This window comes from Osmerus mordax, chromosome 3 (genome assembly GCF_038355195.1).
Source record: "Osmerus mordax isolate fOsmMor3 chromosome 3, fOsmMor3.pri, whole genome shotgun sequence".
Classification (NCBI taxonomy): domain Eukaryota; kingdom Metazoa; phylum Chordata; class Actinopteri; order Osmeriformes; family Osmeridae; genus Osmerus; species Osmerus mordax.
The window spans coordinates 15,765,592-15,782,733 of NC_090052.1; the positions used below are offsets into that span (position 1 = coordinate 15,765,592).

Below are 17,142 nucleotides of genomic sequence, written 5' to 3' on the forward strand. Positions count from 1 at the left end.
GCTACACGCAATATATCTAACCAAGTCAGTCAGAGTGTACTAAAGGGCCATTACTAGAGTACAAGCTAGCAGAGGGGGGGGGGGGGGGGGGGGGCGCCCACCTCAAATGTGCTCCTCTGCTGAGTAAGCCTTTTCCCCTTTCTCCCATTCCATTCCTGTCCCCAGATCTGAGGGAGGAAGGGAAGCTGCAGCAGACCCCAATTATCTCACCGTCATTCACAATCCCTCATTCACCTCCCCAATCGCCGCCCACCACTGCATTAATTTTCAGTCAGGATATTCCAGCCAGAGCCTTGGGGATCCGGGGGTGGAGAGGTTAAACACTGCACAGCTCAACTGAATTTGGCATTAGAACCTAGGGGATGAAACTTAAAAGACAGCTGGCTCTGCTTTTCTCATACTAAACATTATTTGCATGGTGGACTGAGTTAGAAAGGTGTCTGTTTGCAAAGTCTCTACTTTGGTGTTGCCAATTACTGCTGAGCTTCTTTGTGGGTAGGATTCTGGAACGAGGCCTGGTTTGACGCATAAACAATGTTTCGGTGCATAATTTAGCTTGGGAATAAAAAAAGAAACACAATCAATTAATTCCCTTAGTTGTCTTGGTCTTAACTTCAGTTGTCTGTTAGTGGAGGTAAAATTATTGCTTTCCATTGAACATTTGATTGTTTTTTTGTAATTAGCACTATTGATAATGTCAGTATTCAAAGCTGTTCGCAATGTACCAATGCCAGCATATTTCATGATTAGCATCCATCAGTCATTTTAAAAGTCTAAATATAAAACAAATATAATGATTGTGTCCTCTTCATCAGCATACAAATATTCACACATAGTGATAAATATTGGAACAGCTGGTTTCTGCATAATTCATATGTCTTAACATCTGAGAGAATGCCCGCCCCCGCCAAGACATTTCATTGGTTTGCCTGCAAATCAAGTCCAAGTCCCAGCTGCCAGGTTTTGCAGCTATAGTGGGTCTGTTCGTTTTTAATAGCAAGGGAGAGAAATAGAATTCCTAATGATGTTGATTATTCAGTGGGGCAGACCAACATGTTGCATTTTTCCTTGAGTAAAGCATGAATCATCAGAGAATCACGGATTTTCCACAGTGAAAATATTCTCATTCAGCACAAACGAAACACTCTCTCTCTCTCTCTCTCTCTCTCTCTCTCTCTCTCTCTCTCTCTCTCTCTCTCTCTCTCTCTCTCTCTCTTTCTCCCTCTCTCTCTCTTTCTCTCTCTCTCTCTCTCACACACACACACACACACACACACACTTATACTGTACACACAATCAGGCACGCACACTCTCTTTTTCACACACAAAATGATGACTCCCTGAGGATCCTATTTGTGTTGAGTCCTCTACTACAGTACCTTTGATGTTGATCACCATTAAAAAAGACTCATTTGTTCCTGTATGTAATTAATGTTTAGTCTTTGATTACTCCAGTTTCATTATTTAGAAGCAGTGACATTACGTAATATTCCACTCTTGATTAAGTTTCTTTTCACAGCATCATTGACATCACTAAAGGCAAAATCTTGCTATTCCAATTGTAAACAAGCTTGTCTTAGCTAATGCTCTTTTGTGACAGATGTGCCTTCTCTTGAAATACTCATGGTCTCCAGTGAGTCAGGTGAATGCTTTTCTGTGTTATGGACAGTGTGAGGCATTGTTGCATGAGAGTAGCCTGGGGCAGTTTAAGCTTTCATAAGGAGAGTGAAAGAGAGGATGCATGAAGAGATTAATGGCGTAAAAACTATATGGAGAAGAGTGTAAACACAGTACTGGAGACCTGTGCATTTCCTCCACAATTTTTGTCACTGGCAATGCTGTAACTCACAAGCCCTTACCCACAGTCCGCTGAAAGGTTTGGGTCCCCAGAGTTTCTGATACTCAAAATACGCTACTGGCATTCCTTATACAGACATCTGCCTCAGTGATTCAGTACTACTGTAGCCTTTTCTGCAAGAAAAAATATTTTTCTTGCAGAAAATAAGCGTATAATAATATGGTTCATTTATGATCACAGCTACAGTTGGTACATACTGTATCAATATTTTTTCCATGTATGGGCAGTCAGCTCGAGGCCAAATGGGATGCCATCAGAGATAGGGTTAAAGAGGTTAAAGCAGCTGTGTATTCAGCTGAGTCTCCTCCAGCTTGAGGACACCTGCACGCGAGTCCAGTGGCTTCCAATAAGGGTTTACAATGACTACAAAAAGTGCATTTAGAGTTTAGAATTTGTGCCCAGCTGTGCCCGGATGGACGAATGAGTATACAGGTTTTCAGAAACTCTCAGAAAGCATTCATCCCTCAGCAAGGTAAAGATTACATTGATTGAGCTAGATATGTCTTTTAAAGCGGATGCAAAAATACATCAAAGGTATTCATAGAATGTAATATGAATGTAATAATTCCAAGGCAATGTCTGGAAACATGACTGAAATCTTTAAGAGACTACAAGGAATCAAAAAAAACAATTTCAATGGTTACTTTCAGACTCCTACTCAAATATAAAAGGGTTCTGACTGCAATATCACTTGAATCAAATGAAATGTGCTTGCTGGATAAAGTTGATTACTGAAGGGCTACATCAAGATAAACACATGCTGACAACAATAATAATTCTCCTGTCCGACCACATCCGCATCATTTGATGAAGGGGAATCTGATACATTTGTGCAGAAAATCTGGCTGGCACAAACCAGATACGGGTTTGCGGCAGTACATTGCGGATGCACTCTCCTCAATTTAAAATGGTCTTCAATTTCATACAGTATGTGAGCTGTAGTGCATTGAGTTTTTTGCTGTAATTTTGTTTTGAACTGTAGCCTTGATAGTTTTTTACAGTTTTTCTCAATTGTTTACACACACATACTGGTACTTGAGACACAATGACCACAACATGTAACTCATGCACCAACCCCATGAACCAATTCTGCTAAACTACAAGCACAATTCCTGCTTTACACTCAAATTGCAGTTCTAAAACACACTTTTTTTTAAACACTACACACAATTCTCTGCATTTGGCACAATTTTCATGAAGAAAATCTTTTGTTTTCACAAGGAACACACTGCCATTCAAATACGCACTCTGACTCATCGCATGGACAAACACCTGTCACACAGTTTTACAATTAGCAATCAGAGCTTTAGCATAAAAGGGCAACAAGTGACCTCTTCTGTTTTTGAGCAATGGATGCCAACATTGGAAACAGAGGCAGAGGAGTGAGAGTAAGAGGAGGAGGACGGGGAGGACGAGGATGAGGAAGGCCAAGGACCATAATCTCTGATGAGATCCGAGTCGCTTTGGTTGACCATGTAGTCAACCATGGTCTAACAATGAAGGAGGCTGGGTAAAGAGTACAGCCAAATTTGAGCAGGTACACTGTAGCATCCATCATCCGAACTTTCCGAAATGAGAATAGGTAAGAAATCTACTCTCACTACAAAATTGCAGTAGGCCTACTGCATATCAATACAGTACTCAATGAGTACAGTAGTACAGTATTGCCTGTGGACTGTTCTGTAGGACTGTAAAAATAAAGTATGTTTCAAGTATTTTGGAAATGTATTCCTACTTTGTATTCCTACACAGTATTTACAGTATTTTACTATTTGTTTGGCAGAACTGAAAGATTACCAACACAAGGTGGTCAGGAACATCTTCTGTCTCCTGAACAGGAAACTGAAATCATGAACATGGTCCTAGAAAATAACGCCATAACATTAAGGCAAATACAAAGAAAAATAATAATAATGTAACTGTGTACACTATACAGTAAATGATTCTGTTGTTTTGTATGTAGAGCACTGTATGTGCAACTTTGTGTTAGTTGGGATGTACACTGTGTACATTGTTTTTCTGGGAAAAATACGTAAAATATATTTGTTACCGTGTATTTCTGTGTTCTGAGTATAAAAACAATATTCTCAAATATTTTACAACACACTTATGTATGTACTGTCTGTAGTAAATGTAACACTGAACAAAAAAAGGCCTAACTCACTATGATGAATGAAGAAGAAGTGTTTTCCATTCATCATAGTGTTTTACATTGAGCACATCAGTGTTCAAATGGTTCTTATAAATGTCTATTCATATGATGGTTTGTGTTTGTCATTTGAAAACGAAATACCATTATGAGATTAAATAACATTGTTTTGAATGTTAAGTTTAACTTTGCAGGAGAAGTGAGTGGTTTTGCCCATTGTGTGTGTGTTTTTTTGATTTGTGTGTAGAGTTCTGAGAGTATGAGGTATGCATTCAGAAAATGTGTGTAACCAATCGAGAAAAACTGTAAGTGCAGTATATGCAATAAATACCTCTCTGGAAGGAATGTGGAGAATACTGTTGTTAACGATGCACTAATTGTGTTCTTGCTGTATAGGTACAGTGGTACTCTGTGAAAGTATTGCATTTTTCTGAAGAAACCACTTGAGGCGTTCTATGTTACAATTCAGTTTGGATGTTACAGTTCATTATGTAGGGAAGTATAAACAACCTGAAAAAGAGCGATTCTGTAATAAATAAAATACAATGTGTCTGTAAGGTTGAAAAAGATGACTTGTTAGAAAGGGTACTTCTGCAATTCAGAAAAAGTTGGATGTGTCATTCTACATGGCTTTATGTGTCATACTATAGATGAGACACAAGCCTGAGAGAATTTCTAAAACCCAGTACAACTATCCCGTGGGGAATATTACACTGAATTTATTGAGACATGTGGCACATGTTTTGGACATGTGACTGAGAATTAAAAAATATATATCTTTCCTTTGCAGACAAATTTGCTCACTGTAATAAAGATGTCCACATTGCACATCCAAACAGCTTCAATATGCCAAGGAGGAAATTTACAGTGCGTCCTTGATTTGTTTGCTGTTATTAATGTGGCAGTGAAGAAGGAAGTGGTCGGTAGCTGCCAGCACAATATCTGACCTCTGAGAGTACATTAAATCAAGGCATTAGGGGCTCCAGTAATAAAGAGGACAGCTAAGGCTGAGGGCTCTCTCCAAAACAAACAAGTCCAGGACACAGCACAGGGACAGATGAGGCTGGGATCATACCCAGAGGCTGCAGTGATATGGTTTTAGGGGGCGCCATGGTGACTGTCAGTCAAACCAGTGGGTCATCACTCCTCATTGGGTGCAAACAGGCTAGAAGATAAACAGCACAGGGGCTTGCACTGAACCATTTGAAGCACACGCACACACATATTCTGTCTGGTCCATGCCATAGCCCAATGGAACAGATGGTTATTTGTCGACATTTGCTTAATTTCAATATGCTATTTTCACAAAATCTATTAATTCATATCTGTTTTTGTATTTTTATAATTCAATTATACATTGATTTAGAATTCATAATTGTCTATTTTGTTTAATCGCTGAACGTGGTATATAATAATAAAACAAAACATAACATGGTACAAAAGGTTCTGAAAAAACATACACTACACGATGCAACATTTCAGGCCAAATATTATTGCATTGATGAAGGCATCACAAAGAAAACATGAAGAAAAATGAATCCTACAGCACAGTGTCAAGAGTTGGTAGAGACTATTTGGTTTATTTTACCCCTCACCACATGCATAGGTCCAAAGGCTGACTCCTTTTTTCGTAATTGTGCTTGTACCATAGGAGCCAAGATGATTGCATTCATTATCACACCGGGATTGCTCTGTTGAGTTTCAGAAATTGACAGAACGTGTGGTGGACTTTGCTGCGTCTTTCTAATTCTGGTAATGTACAAGCCAGAAGGAAGAAAAGACCTAAGCTTGCAAAACAATAAGACCTAAGACAAGCCCTGTGGGGCACTATTTATCTGGGGCAGAGGGGGTATGCCCTTTGTGTTGTCAAAGATTATCTGATCGACACATTGTGTTCTCATTATCAAACTAGATGATTACTTTTGACATCATTAACATAGAAAATAGAACTTTGCCTCAAGACATTTCATTTAGTCATTTAGCAGACGCTCTTATCCAGAGCGACTTACAGTAAGTACAGGGACATTCTCCCCGAGGCAAGTAGGGTGAAGTGCCTTTCCCAAGGACACAACGTCATTTGGCACAGCCGGGAATCAAACTGGCAACCTTCAGATTACTAGCCCGCTTCCCTAACCGCTCAGCCACCTGACTCAAGAGTAGCCAAACTTGACACAAAGCTTTTGATATTTTCTTTTTTTGACTACAAATGCTGCAGCAGACACATCACTCTTACAAAACAGCATCCATGCATCCAACAGTAGGTTACTACACAAATCTTGAGCCAGAAGATAGAAGTGTGAGAGTGTGGAGAGTGGTTCAGTAAACAATGCTTTGCATTTACAAGCAAGAAATTGAGCAGATGCATTGTTTGCTAAATTCTGACTTAAGAATGCAAAATCTCCAATACTCATCATAAGCCAATGACAAACTCCAAGTGAATTGACAACGCCAGGAGAAGCCCAGTTTTCAGATAGAGGTAGTCTTTGGTTTGCCTGCTGTTTTAATGCTTTGTCAGGCCACCACAATCCAAGATATCTTGGAAGTAAAAGCATTTTACAAGAGTGTTTGTGATGATCCATCTGTGTGAGATGGAATAATGAAGCAGCTAAATGAGACTAGAGCCATAAAATAGCATGAAGAAACATATGCCCATTTTAAGCAAGGCAAATTACACTATCTGTTATTAAACACAAGGTGTAAAATTTCTTCCTCTGGCATCGCTCTGTTGGTTAACTAATTATCACGCCACATTAATTTTCTGAGCCCTGAAGTATTTGTTGCGTTTACCCAAGGTACAGTGTGTACGTGTTTAGTCCTGTAAAAAGTAGATTTATTACAAAACAGACGCCATCCAGCATGAGCTCAGACAATGCAGCGCAGGGGCTGATGGGATTGCTTCATTTATATTCTACAGATTGCATCAGGAATTCTAAAACGGTAAATTAGAGAAAACAACACAGATTAGGTCTGACGTATGACCATAACAATGGCATCAAAGATGTATTCATCATTAATGCGTGTTAATGTTGAGGTCAACATGAGGCCATAAAATCATATTGTTTTGATCACATAGGAAAAGGAGTCCAAATAAGTGTCCCAAATAATCTGATGTAAAGTCAGATATGCAAGAAAGCCATTTGGTTGGCACGTTTGCAAGTGATTGTTGTTGCAAAGGCTCACTGCATCCATTGTAGGTTTGCAAGACCCCAGCATGACGTTGATTAGGAGGCTTGTAAAGAAATAAGCTTGAGAGCCCCATTTCACCACAAACCTGTATTCATTTAGTTCTGCAGATTTATATAGCCTGCTTTATCACCAAGAAAATCCAGCATGACATGAGAATGAATTTTGCCCTTTTGAGAAGAGGGTTAATCTTTCTTTCTTTCCCATAGCAACCTCAATCTACTGTGGCCAGCATGCCTTCTATGATTCAGGGGCCACAGCAGTAAATTAAATTAAATAAACCCATTAGTTACACCATTGCTACCTTCTCACCTCTGACCAGATGCGCTTTCATGGTAAGTTGGCCCTTTAAAAAAACCAGAGGACACATTATAGGGTTGTGATGACAAAGTGACCTTGAATAAACCAACAGGGGGCCTGTCCTCTGTGTTCATCATAGAGATCCATTAAAATAGCCTTTTTGCAACACAGCATAGCCCCAATTTGTTCTGCAGGCGTCTGAAGGTAAATGTATGCTCGTTAAAAAATCAATTAATACTTAAGATTCTCTCCTCTTGTCTTGTACACACGAGACAAACTGGAGGTCGATTGGAGCGAACAGACTCAGAGTTGGCAGAGTCATCCCAAGCATACTGAAGATAAAGGTGAACACCCAAGTGCTGCTCACAAGAAACTCAGGGATGAAAAGTAGTTTAAGGAAGCTTAATCCTGCCAGTGTAAGTGTGAGTTGCTATGTTTATTTGTTTTACTTCTCTTTTATCTACTTTACTTAAGATGACATGAGATAGACATGAGCCTCATACATTTGAAGATATAAGAATATCTTAAAATGTTGAACAGTTAAAATTTTAGTATACATGTGCATGTTGCACCTTTGTACATATTGGTATATATAAAAATAAAAAAATTATATATATATATATATATATATACTGTATATATACACATGTATATACATATATGTGTAGTAGATATAACGGTTATAAGATTCTATCTCGTGCCATGACTTCTCTGAGCCATATTCTAGTGTGGTTCTGTGTGTGAATATGTATGACACAGCAATCTAAGAGAATAAAAGAGAAAAATATCACCCCCAGTTTCTCATGGTCAGGCACAGATAATGGCTCTATTAAACAGGCAGAGCACGTCAACTCTCCCTTAAATCTCTACTGCCAATAATCCAAATAATCCAGGAAAAACAATCACCTTCTGATACACCAATTAGTAATTAGCATAATCCCTAAATGCGTTCTTTTGCATTTCATCGGCTTAGTTGGGGTCTCATAGGAGTTTGGCACATGCCGCGGCCTCTGTATAAAAATGACGGTCTCACACTGTTTTCTGTGCTCGGCTGATGTTACTGGATGGATTTACTGTTTAAAGTACTTCAGATACCAATAAAGCACAGATAAGCCTATGGTTGCTTGATGAAGCATGCTTGGAACCCACAGACATGTGAAGGTGTCCTAAATACAGTTTCCCCCCATGAAAACGTTTTCCTCAAGATCCGAATCACTCCAGATCTATACCAAATTCTATGTAAGGACTGCGTCATGCGAATTTTACGCATCTAATACCCGGCTCCTACATTGTTTCACACTGTGCTAAAATTATTCTAACGGAATACCCCATGGTGATTTCAGGCAAAGAAAGAGCATGAATAAATAAACAACATAAAGCGACGAGAAACTTCAAAGGCAATGGGACAATCACAGAAAACAAGCTCCTGGAAGCCAATGAATGTGTTTGTCTTTGTTTGTGACAGTGACTCAGGGGTGTAAACAGAGGAATTAGCTCACACCTCCGGAGTCTCAGCACATCTCACTCCCATAATTGAATTAAGCCTGTCAGATTGTTTTTTGAGCTCTGGATGGCGTCAATGGTTCGAGAAGTATTTGGGCTCAACGGATCACTCATATCAATTACACAACTTTGCCTCTTTAGTCCAAAACTTTGGTCGATGCATGGAAATACGGCTACGGTATTTCATAGTCAAGAAGAAAATATTTTGTGAGCCGTGGATGACTTCATTGATTCAAGAAGTGTTTTGGTGCAAGATATCACACACATCATTTGTACTTTGTCTTAAACTTTGTCACTTTCTTCAAAAAACGTTGGTCCATGCATGAAAAATATGGTTACGGTATTTAATGGTCAAGAAGAAAATATACTCTGCTTCCATTCCATGGTAATCTCAGTGTTTTGGCCATGCTGCCAAATTGATGAACAACCTACCGTGTGAGAAAGCTTGTATGTGTAACATGTCATGGGTATGCAGGCGGAATGATAATAGTGGTGCAGCACGCAGGGAGAAGTTATGATTTCCAGCCCACCACATCCCTCAGCATAACACACTCCTGAAGTACATGTCAGGTCATGGGCACATATTTGAAACATGCTCCCAGCAGCCCTTGTGTCTTGGCTTCATGGCCATTCCCGTTTGGGGCTCTGCCCTGACTACACCAATGCATCAGCCTGCTTTTAAGTTTGTGTCATGACTGCATCCCTCACTGCAGATAAGGGACATACACAGCTCTAGTGCTTCAGGAGAAGCAAAAGGAAAATTGGAATCTTGACAAGTATGATTGACATGCTTATTTGTCCCAAGGAAGTCTTATTCGCTGAGATTTAAAGATGGCTGTGAACCAGCATTCTGCCGAATGGAATCATTGTTCCTCCCAACTAGAACCACATCATGGCAATTCTGCGGCAAGTAAATAATCCCTGTGAGATAGGAATCCTTTTAAGCTTAAAATGACTTCAGCTTATACTTTATTTTTGGTCCAAAATAAATCATTTAGCAGGCAGGCTGTGGCTGTCATTTTAAGGCAATCCATCCATAGCATGGAACAAAAATACAGGCCAAAGACTTCCCAACTGACAATGAAAGAGAAGGCAGAACTGAGTTCATTTCAGCGGACAGACAACTCAAGTCTGACTGTCTTGATGGTTAGCCATGCCACAGTCCTGATACATGGTGTTGGCATAAACCAAATTATAATTACACTGTGAGTGAACTTTGTGTAAAGTAAACTTTAAAAGAGATTCAATTTAGACACCTGATTATAGCCACTATTCAGCATGAGAATAACAGAGAGAAAAGAAAGAGAGAGAGAGAGAGAGAGAGAGAGAGAGAGCGAGAGCGAGAGCGAGAGTGAGAGAGGTACTGCAATTGCATGAGAAGAGGAGCTTGAGCAGAAACCACCCATCTTGACAGTCAGAATGCAGCAGTCTTTCTTCTTTCATAATTCTTGTGCCACAATAGAAATGGACTAAGATCACTCCAAAGGCTGACCCTGGAGTGATACAACCTACATTCACACAATAGAAAGCATGGATGATGCCATAGAAGTGGAAAATCATTTTAAGGCTGTGAAAGTGCTGTGTGGATGCTGTTCATGATTGTTTCACAGCTTAGCATTACAGTGCCACACACATATATTCGAGTATTTAAAATTCAGTATAATATTGTATTATTTAATGAAGATGTACATTTTGTCCAGACTACAATAATGATCTGAATTTGAATATTGATATAAGCCAAATTATTACAAAACTACAGAATACAAATATTAGCTTTTACATCAAAATAAATACAATTTGAATGGTAACTATGAATCACATGCAGGATGGTAAGGCAGCAATGTGACTGCATACTCTATTGTTCATTATGGTATGTCTATTTTAATAAAGGCAGTCAAGGGACACAAACGCTTCCCTCTTTTCAGTTTCCTGATGGTTGAATGTCATCTGTTTCACTATGCCGTGGCAAGTTTGGATCCAATAAAAAAAGGAAAGTACAAAAATGCTGGGACAGAAAGTAAATGTGATTGGTGTTGTGGATAGTGGTAGAATCTCTGGGCTTCGTGTTACTTGGGAGTTTAATCAAGTGGAAAGAAGGGCAGGAGGGGGGAAGGGGGCGGTGATGGTGTTGAGACAGACCTGACTGCTGCAGTCCACTCTCTCGACAGGCACTGGGGCATGCTGCTAATTAAAAAGTTTAATTCCACGACTGCCGCGTTGGCATCTGAGTACCCAGAGGTGCGTCCTTGCGAGCCTTGGCGTCGCCTTATCAGGCGTGGGCAGATTCTGCCGCGCTAAGGAGGAGTGGGACATGGAGGCGCTGCAGTAGCACACAAACCCAGCTGGAGGATGGAGGGATGGAGGGATGGTGGGATGGCATCCAGCGTGCTAAGGGATCTGGCCCACCTCCCTCAATCCCATCTCCCCAGTGGCTGGAGTCATAGGCCCCTAGTCGGGTGGCAGGAGTCAGTGGCTGAGCTTCCTGTAGAGTTACGCGGTGAAGGGGAGGGGAGGCACTGGGGTAAACAAGGGATAAACACTGGATTTAGACTTTCTGCTGCCTTGCTCTGCAGTGGATCTGTGTCTCCGTCACACACTTCCTGTCAGAAGGTCCTGTCTTATTCCTGAAGGGCGAGGGTGAAGCCAGGGCTGGAGAACACACTGTTCTTTCCTCTCAGTCCCCCAGCAGCACAGACAGACATGATGCTCTGACACTCCCTACATGATGTGAATTTAGTATTCAGGGAAGAAAAGAAGAGCCCGTGAAATTCTTTTCAGCAGTGATTCACAGCGCTGTACAAAACAAGAAACCTTCAATGATAAAGTAGGGACGAGAATGAGAGCACTTCATTGTATGGCCTTGGTTAAGGTACAACTGTTGTGTGGGATTCAGAGCTGTGTAGCTTCTATTGATCAGGAAGCCTGATAACTCACACACGGAGAAAAGTCCTTGGTGATAGAAAGAATAATTTTTGGGACATCTTGTAATGGCCACATCACATGAAAGCAAATGAGAAACTGAAAGAAAAACCTTCATCTTAGGTAAACCAGAGGCTGGAGAGCATGGAGTGTGATACTCTCCGACATTGGTTAAAGGACACTGAATACTGTCTCATCATACTTCATTTGCTGCACAGTACTGCCACACTATAGTTTTGCAACACTGGACCATAGCCTTGAAAAGGTACACCACAACTCAAAATATGTGTGTCAAATATTCTCAGCATTTATTGCTAACAAGGTCAAAGTGTCAATTTAACAACATGTATATAGAAGGGATTGAATACCTCACAAGCTTTTCAGAGCAATTTGTTTCCCTGGCAGTTTCCACAGCCACAATGGAATCTGTGCACAGTGAGACTACTCAAATAATCTATTGGAAAATCAATTGTATTACAGTACAAGCAATACAGTTGTTTATATGATATCCATTAACCCTTTGTTGTTTGTACCACCTATTTAAAGCCAGATCAATTTACAAGCAGTGGTGTGAGCCTTCAAATGATAGCACCGCTGTTATTACCTGACACACATTAAGGATGACCTACTCAATAAAAACTATAGCTTTTCTACAAAAGCAGTAAGAGGTTTAACACGGCATGCGGCCCTCCCTGACAAGCTTTTAAACATTGTGTCAGGAGTTAAAATTAATGTCGCCAGGGTGCAAAATCACATTTAGACAAAATGGAGAAGAGAACAACTTGCTCCTTAAACAGTGTATCCTGAATGAAAACATAAAAATAATCTGTTCTAGACGTGTCTTGTTTGAATGGACTCTATCTGACTAGCTACAGAGGTGATTAGAAATGTGGGATTTTCTAGACCCCATGCAGACATCAGACAGAATAACAAGAACCCTGGAAATATGGACGATGCAGAGACCCTTGGAGACATGGGCCTATGATATTGCATGACCTGTGGAACAGCTACAGATTGGAAAGAGGAGAAACGGAAGTAGCTACGTGATGCAGCTTCCCCAGCTAGCCCAGAGCAACAGAAACCACATCCACCACAAGCATTGGTGTGGCATAGATTAGTATTAAATGGCCCTGGAACTGAACAAGTTTGTTCCATTCGGAAGTTGGGATGTTTATTTGAGAACCATGAGTAGTTTGTAGATTCATGAGAAAAACCACATCTCTGGTGGTGTCCTGCCAAAAACAGAACAACAACTAAGAATGAAGAGAATGTATTGAGTGTCTTGTCACACCCAGATGTTGCTAGACAAGCTACTACAGAGCCTGGCTACAGAGAGCTTCAATCTAGCAGCTTGCACAGTGATTCACAGTGATGCCAATGATTCGCTGATATTTAATACAAATGCTGATGAGAGAGTAAAAAGAAAAGAAGAAAGAAAGAAAAAGAGGGAGTGAGAGAGCGAGCGAGCAAGAAAGAGAAGAGGCGAGAAAAAGAGAGCGATAGAGACTGTGAACCCTATGGCATACAATAAGAGTTTATGGACAGTGAAACATTATTATTAGTCAAGCACCTTGGACAGCGCCCAGCTAACGGAACTGAAGACACATATTGATCATGCTAAGCCATAAAATGGGCTATCCACTAGGCCTACAGAATGACTCTCAGGATCTGTGGATAATCTTACACTTTCAATAAGCAAATGCAGTAATCTCTGTATTCCAAAAATGTTAAATAAGACAAATATAACCTTTTTAAACATATCAAACATGCTAAATTATAACACATTCTTTCAAACTGAATACGTTTAGATTTTAGTTTGACTTTAGGTCGTACGAGTGTTACTCATAACATACTCAGCTATGACAATGTGCAAAGAGTGAAACCATTTCATATTCATTGCATTTGGTTGGATAAAGTGACTAGATTCAGCTTTTAAAAGTAATATTAAGTGGTTATGATCGTCAGCTGCTTATGAGTTCAAAGGATTAGGCACACATTAGACTGCACTGTGCCCATTATTGCCACTACAGAAATATATTTTTAGAACAGCATGAACGTAAGACTCTCAACGATGACCAGTCCTCGGGTCATCCGTGACATGGCTTGTGCCAAAGTCATCAGGAAAGCTGACATATCTTATAAATCTGCGTTTAACCCTTTCCCCTGTCACATTATAATACATGGTGGCCGATAGAACAGGCCAACTGGATGAATCCACCCCATGGGTGCAAAACCTAAGCTCCCAGATTCTTTAATTCCTGCACATGCACGTCATTCTGAGGTTAACGTTACTCAGAGGACGGACGCAGAAATAAATGTAAGAGCGCTTAAGGGATTTTGTTGGCTCAGGGGCACTAAAACACACAAGCACACTTTGGTGTTATTTATGTAAGCCTGTCATCTTCCTGTCTAATGAGCCCCGCACCGTGAGTGTAATGAAATGGCTCACATTAACATGGGCTAAATGAACAGCCGAGAGCTCCCATTCCTCTGCAGTGAGATGAAGGCAGATGCTCCTCTACCCAAAGCCCTGTGCCACAATAATGGTTGTGAAGAGCCACAGCACTGCTATGGGCCTATGCAGGAACTCTGTGTGTTGAAATCATTCTCACCAGCTCAGTGAGTACATTTCAAATCCTGCATTCCCCTGGTCAGACATCGTAATGCTAGAATTACGCTTTACTGAGCGTGTGTCACATGGACCATGATTGAACCCGACAAATAGATTTTTTCCCTCCAATAAACATGTGTAAATCACGTAACAGGCACTAACCCAAACACTGCTGGGAATTTATTAAAAAATACCCCTAGCTGATATTGAGTACCTGGTGTGGACAGCAACTTAATCTTAGCATGTGAGAGGGACAATAGTTGGATCAAAGAAATCTAGCCTGCTTAAGCAGATCAAAATTAAGATATATTCTCTTATTCGTGCCTGCGAAAGGCTGGCAATAAATCTTTTAGGTCTGGATGGACTTTGAGGCTTGCCTGTGATCTCTATTTCAAGCATTTCTCTCTTTTACCTGCTGTGTAAGAAGGAAATACAGGTGTAAAGAGAATTTGATAGAAAAATGTGCTGTAGTACATATGTGCACCTACAGTACACTATACGACATTTACAGTGTCATTGGTAGCGATATTAGGACCAGCTAGTAATGACTAATGAGTGTGTGCAAACTACTTATTTGCACATATATAATGCACACAAACAGAATGTCTCCTATCACTGTTTGAAGCATATTATGGGGAATAATTACATCTGGCAAACCTGTTGCACAGATGTCTTTTTGAGGACCACATAAATGTATACTAAGCACAACTTTGCATGCAATTTAGTAGACTATAATATATGAGGTTTATTAAGTTTGTGGTGCTATAAATCTCCTTTTAAGAAAACATTGTTTTGTGTTGTGAGGTAAATCCCAGCGTTTCACAAGGCGTAGTATGCAAAATGGCATACAGTGCAAAACAAAGGTGAGATTTGACGTCGATGCATTAATTATTTTAATCGTTTTTCAATATATTATTTGCATGCCAATATAATGCTAATGAGTCGGCCTTGGGTTTATCGATCATGGACTACTTGGCATGGTTGAACGAAAAAGCACACGGATGAATATCACTTATTTACGACGTACTGAAACATTACTTTTATCAGTATGATAAGTAGATGTAGTGGAGCTTTAGGTAGTAGCAGACATGCCACGGCTAATGTTGGCTTATTTTGAAAGTCTGACAGGATGCTAAATGAAAGTGAACGGGGTTGTGCGCACCTGTACCAGTCTAGTCCCCTTTCATAGTTCCTATCGAAGAAATGTGGCTCGTTTCCAACGGCTCTGACGTCGGGATGGACCCTCAAAGCTTCAAGTAGAGCCCTGGTTCCTCCTTTCTTCACTCCAATTATAATGGCTTGGGGGAGTTTTTTCTCCCCATAATCCGAGGTGCAGTTCACCCTGAGTTCGCTGTCCGTGGTGCTAATATCCTGGTGTTCCCTCTCCAACGCTGTGGAGTGATAAACCGAGGCGGCTTTAGTTGGAGACGCCTGAGTCCTAACCCACTCCAACGTTCTTTGCTCGGTTTCCACATTATGTTTGACGGTGGTAATTGTTATTTTTCTGTCAGCATCGGTAGCTTCGATCAGTTCCTCGTCGATAAAGCCCTGGGATGATGTAGAATAAAGTTTATCCCTTAATGTAACGAAAGTTGTCTCCTCCGTCACCAGCCTCCCTTGGTACACGTAGTTTTCTTGCAAGGGGAACTGCAACGAGTTGTAACAGCTCATCAAGCTATAGAACAAGTAGGTGACAGAGAGGGAGAGGGTGAACATGAATAAGATTTTACGGGGCACTTTAGAGGTAAAAACCGAAGTGCTGGACCAAAATGCCATCTCTGATAGCAGTGATCCTCTCAGAGAAGTGGCCAGACATGTTTCCACCCCAAGTCTTGCATGGACACTCAACAACAATAATCTGTCACTATCAGCACTGTTCCAGATGAAAATGCGCGTAGCCGTGCAACTCCAACCTACCTCCAATTCGCATAGTTATAAAGATAGAGGGAAATAGATCGTTAAAATTCCGAACGGATATCGCGTCCCTTTCTTGAGTATCGATTTCTTATTCCAACGCTGACAGCATATGTCACAATTTATTGGACTGAACTTGCAGATTAGAAAGGCTGCGGTCTGGCGTCCTTCCAAATGAGCCTCCTGGTTGGAAATGGCCAGAGTGTGATGGACGAAGTCTTGGCATTTTACGGGCAAAAAAGAAAAGAGCGAACGGCAAAGTGTTTGAAGTTGTGTGCAAAGCACGTCTTCATCAACCGCTCAGCTCTGAGACCAGTCCAATCCTGGATACACTGACAAGCCCTTTAGTGGATTCAAAACCGCCAATTACAAATCCGCTGGATCTTTCGAACACGGAGGGTAAGCCACATTCCCTCTCACATGCTACTAACTTGATGTCGTAACTGAAGAACCTTTAAATACATATTAATTCACTGCTCTCAGTAACCACAAATGCTGCTTGTTGTCCTAAGCCTTTTGGTGTTTGGTAGATACGATGTGCGCATCAGCTGTGTGAGATCATCTGAACCGAAGCACCGTAGAAGCACACTCACAAGCTTTAGTGTAGCCTACACCCACTTTTTCTCAACCCATGCAGAAGTACAAACGTCAGATTTAACTGAGATACCATTTGGATTAGGAACGACTTCCCCCTCGCTCTATGCC

The 17,142-nt window shown here is 40.7% G+C and overlaps 1 protein-coding gene across 1 annotated transcript in view; it reads right to left on the reverse strand.

Moving 5' to 3' along the window:
- The window catches only part of hs3st4 (heparan sulfate (glucosamine) 3-O-sulfotransferase 4), a 51,263-nt gene extending 34,964 nt beyond the window's left edge, over window positions 1-16,299 (reverse strand). Inside the window, exon 1 of the mRNA XM_067232972.1 lies at window positions 15,686-16,299. Within this exon, the coding sequence (XP_067089073.1) occupies window positions 15,686-16,299 (614 nt within the window). The remainder of the gene's footprint in view (window positions 1-15,685) is intronic.
- Between the last annotated feature and the right edge of the window lie 843 nt (window positions 16,300-17,142).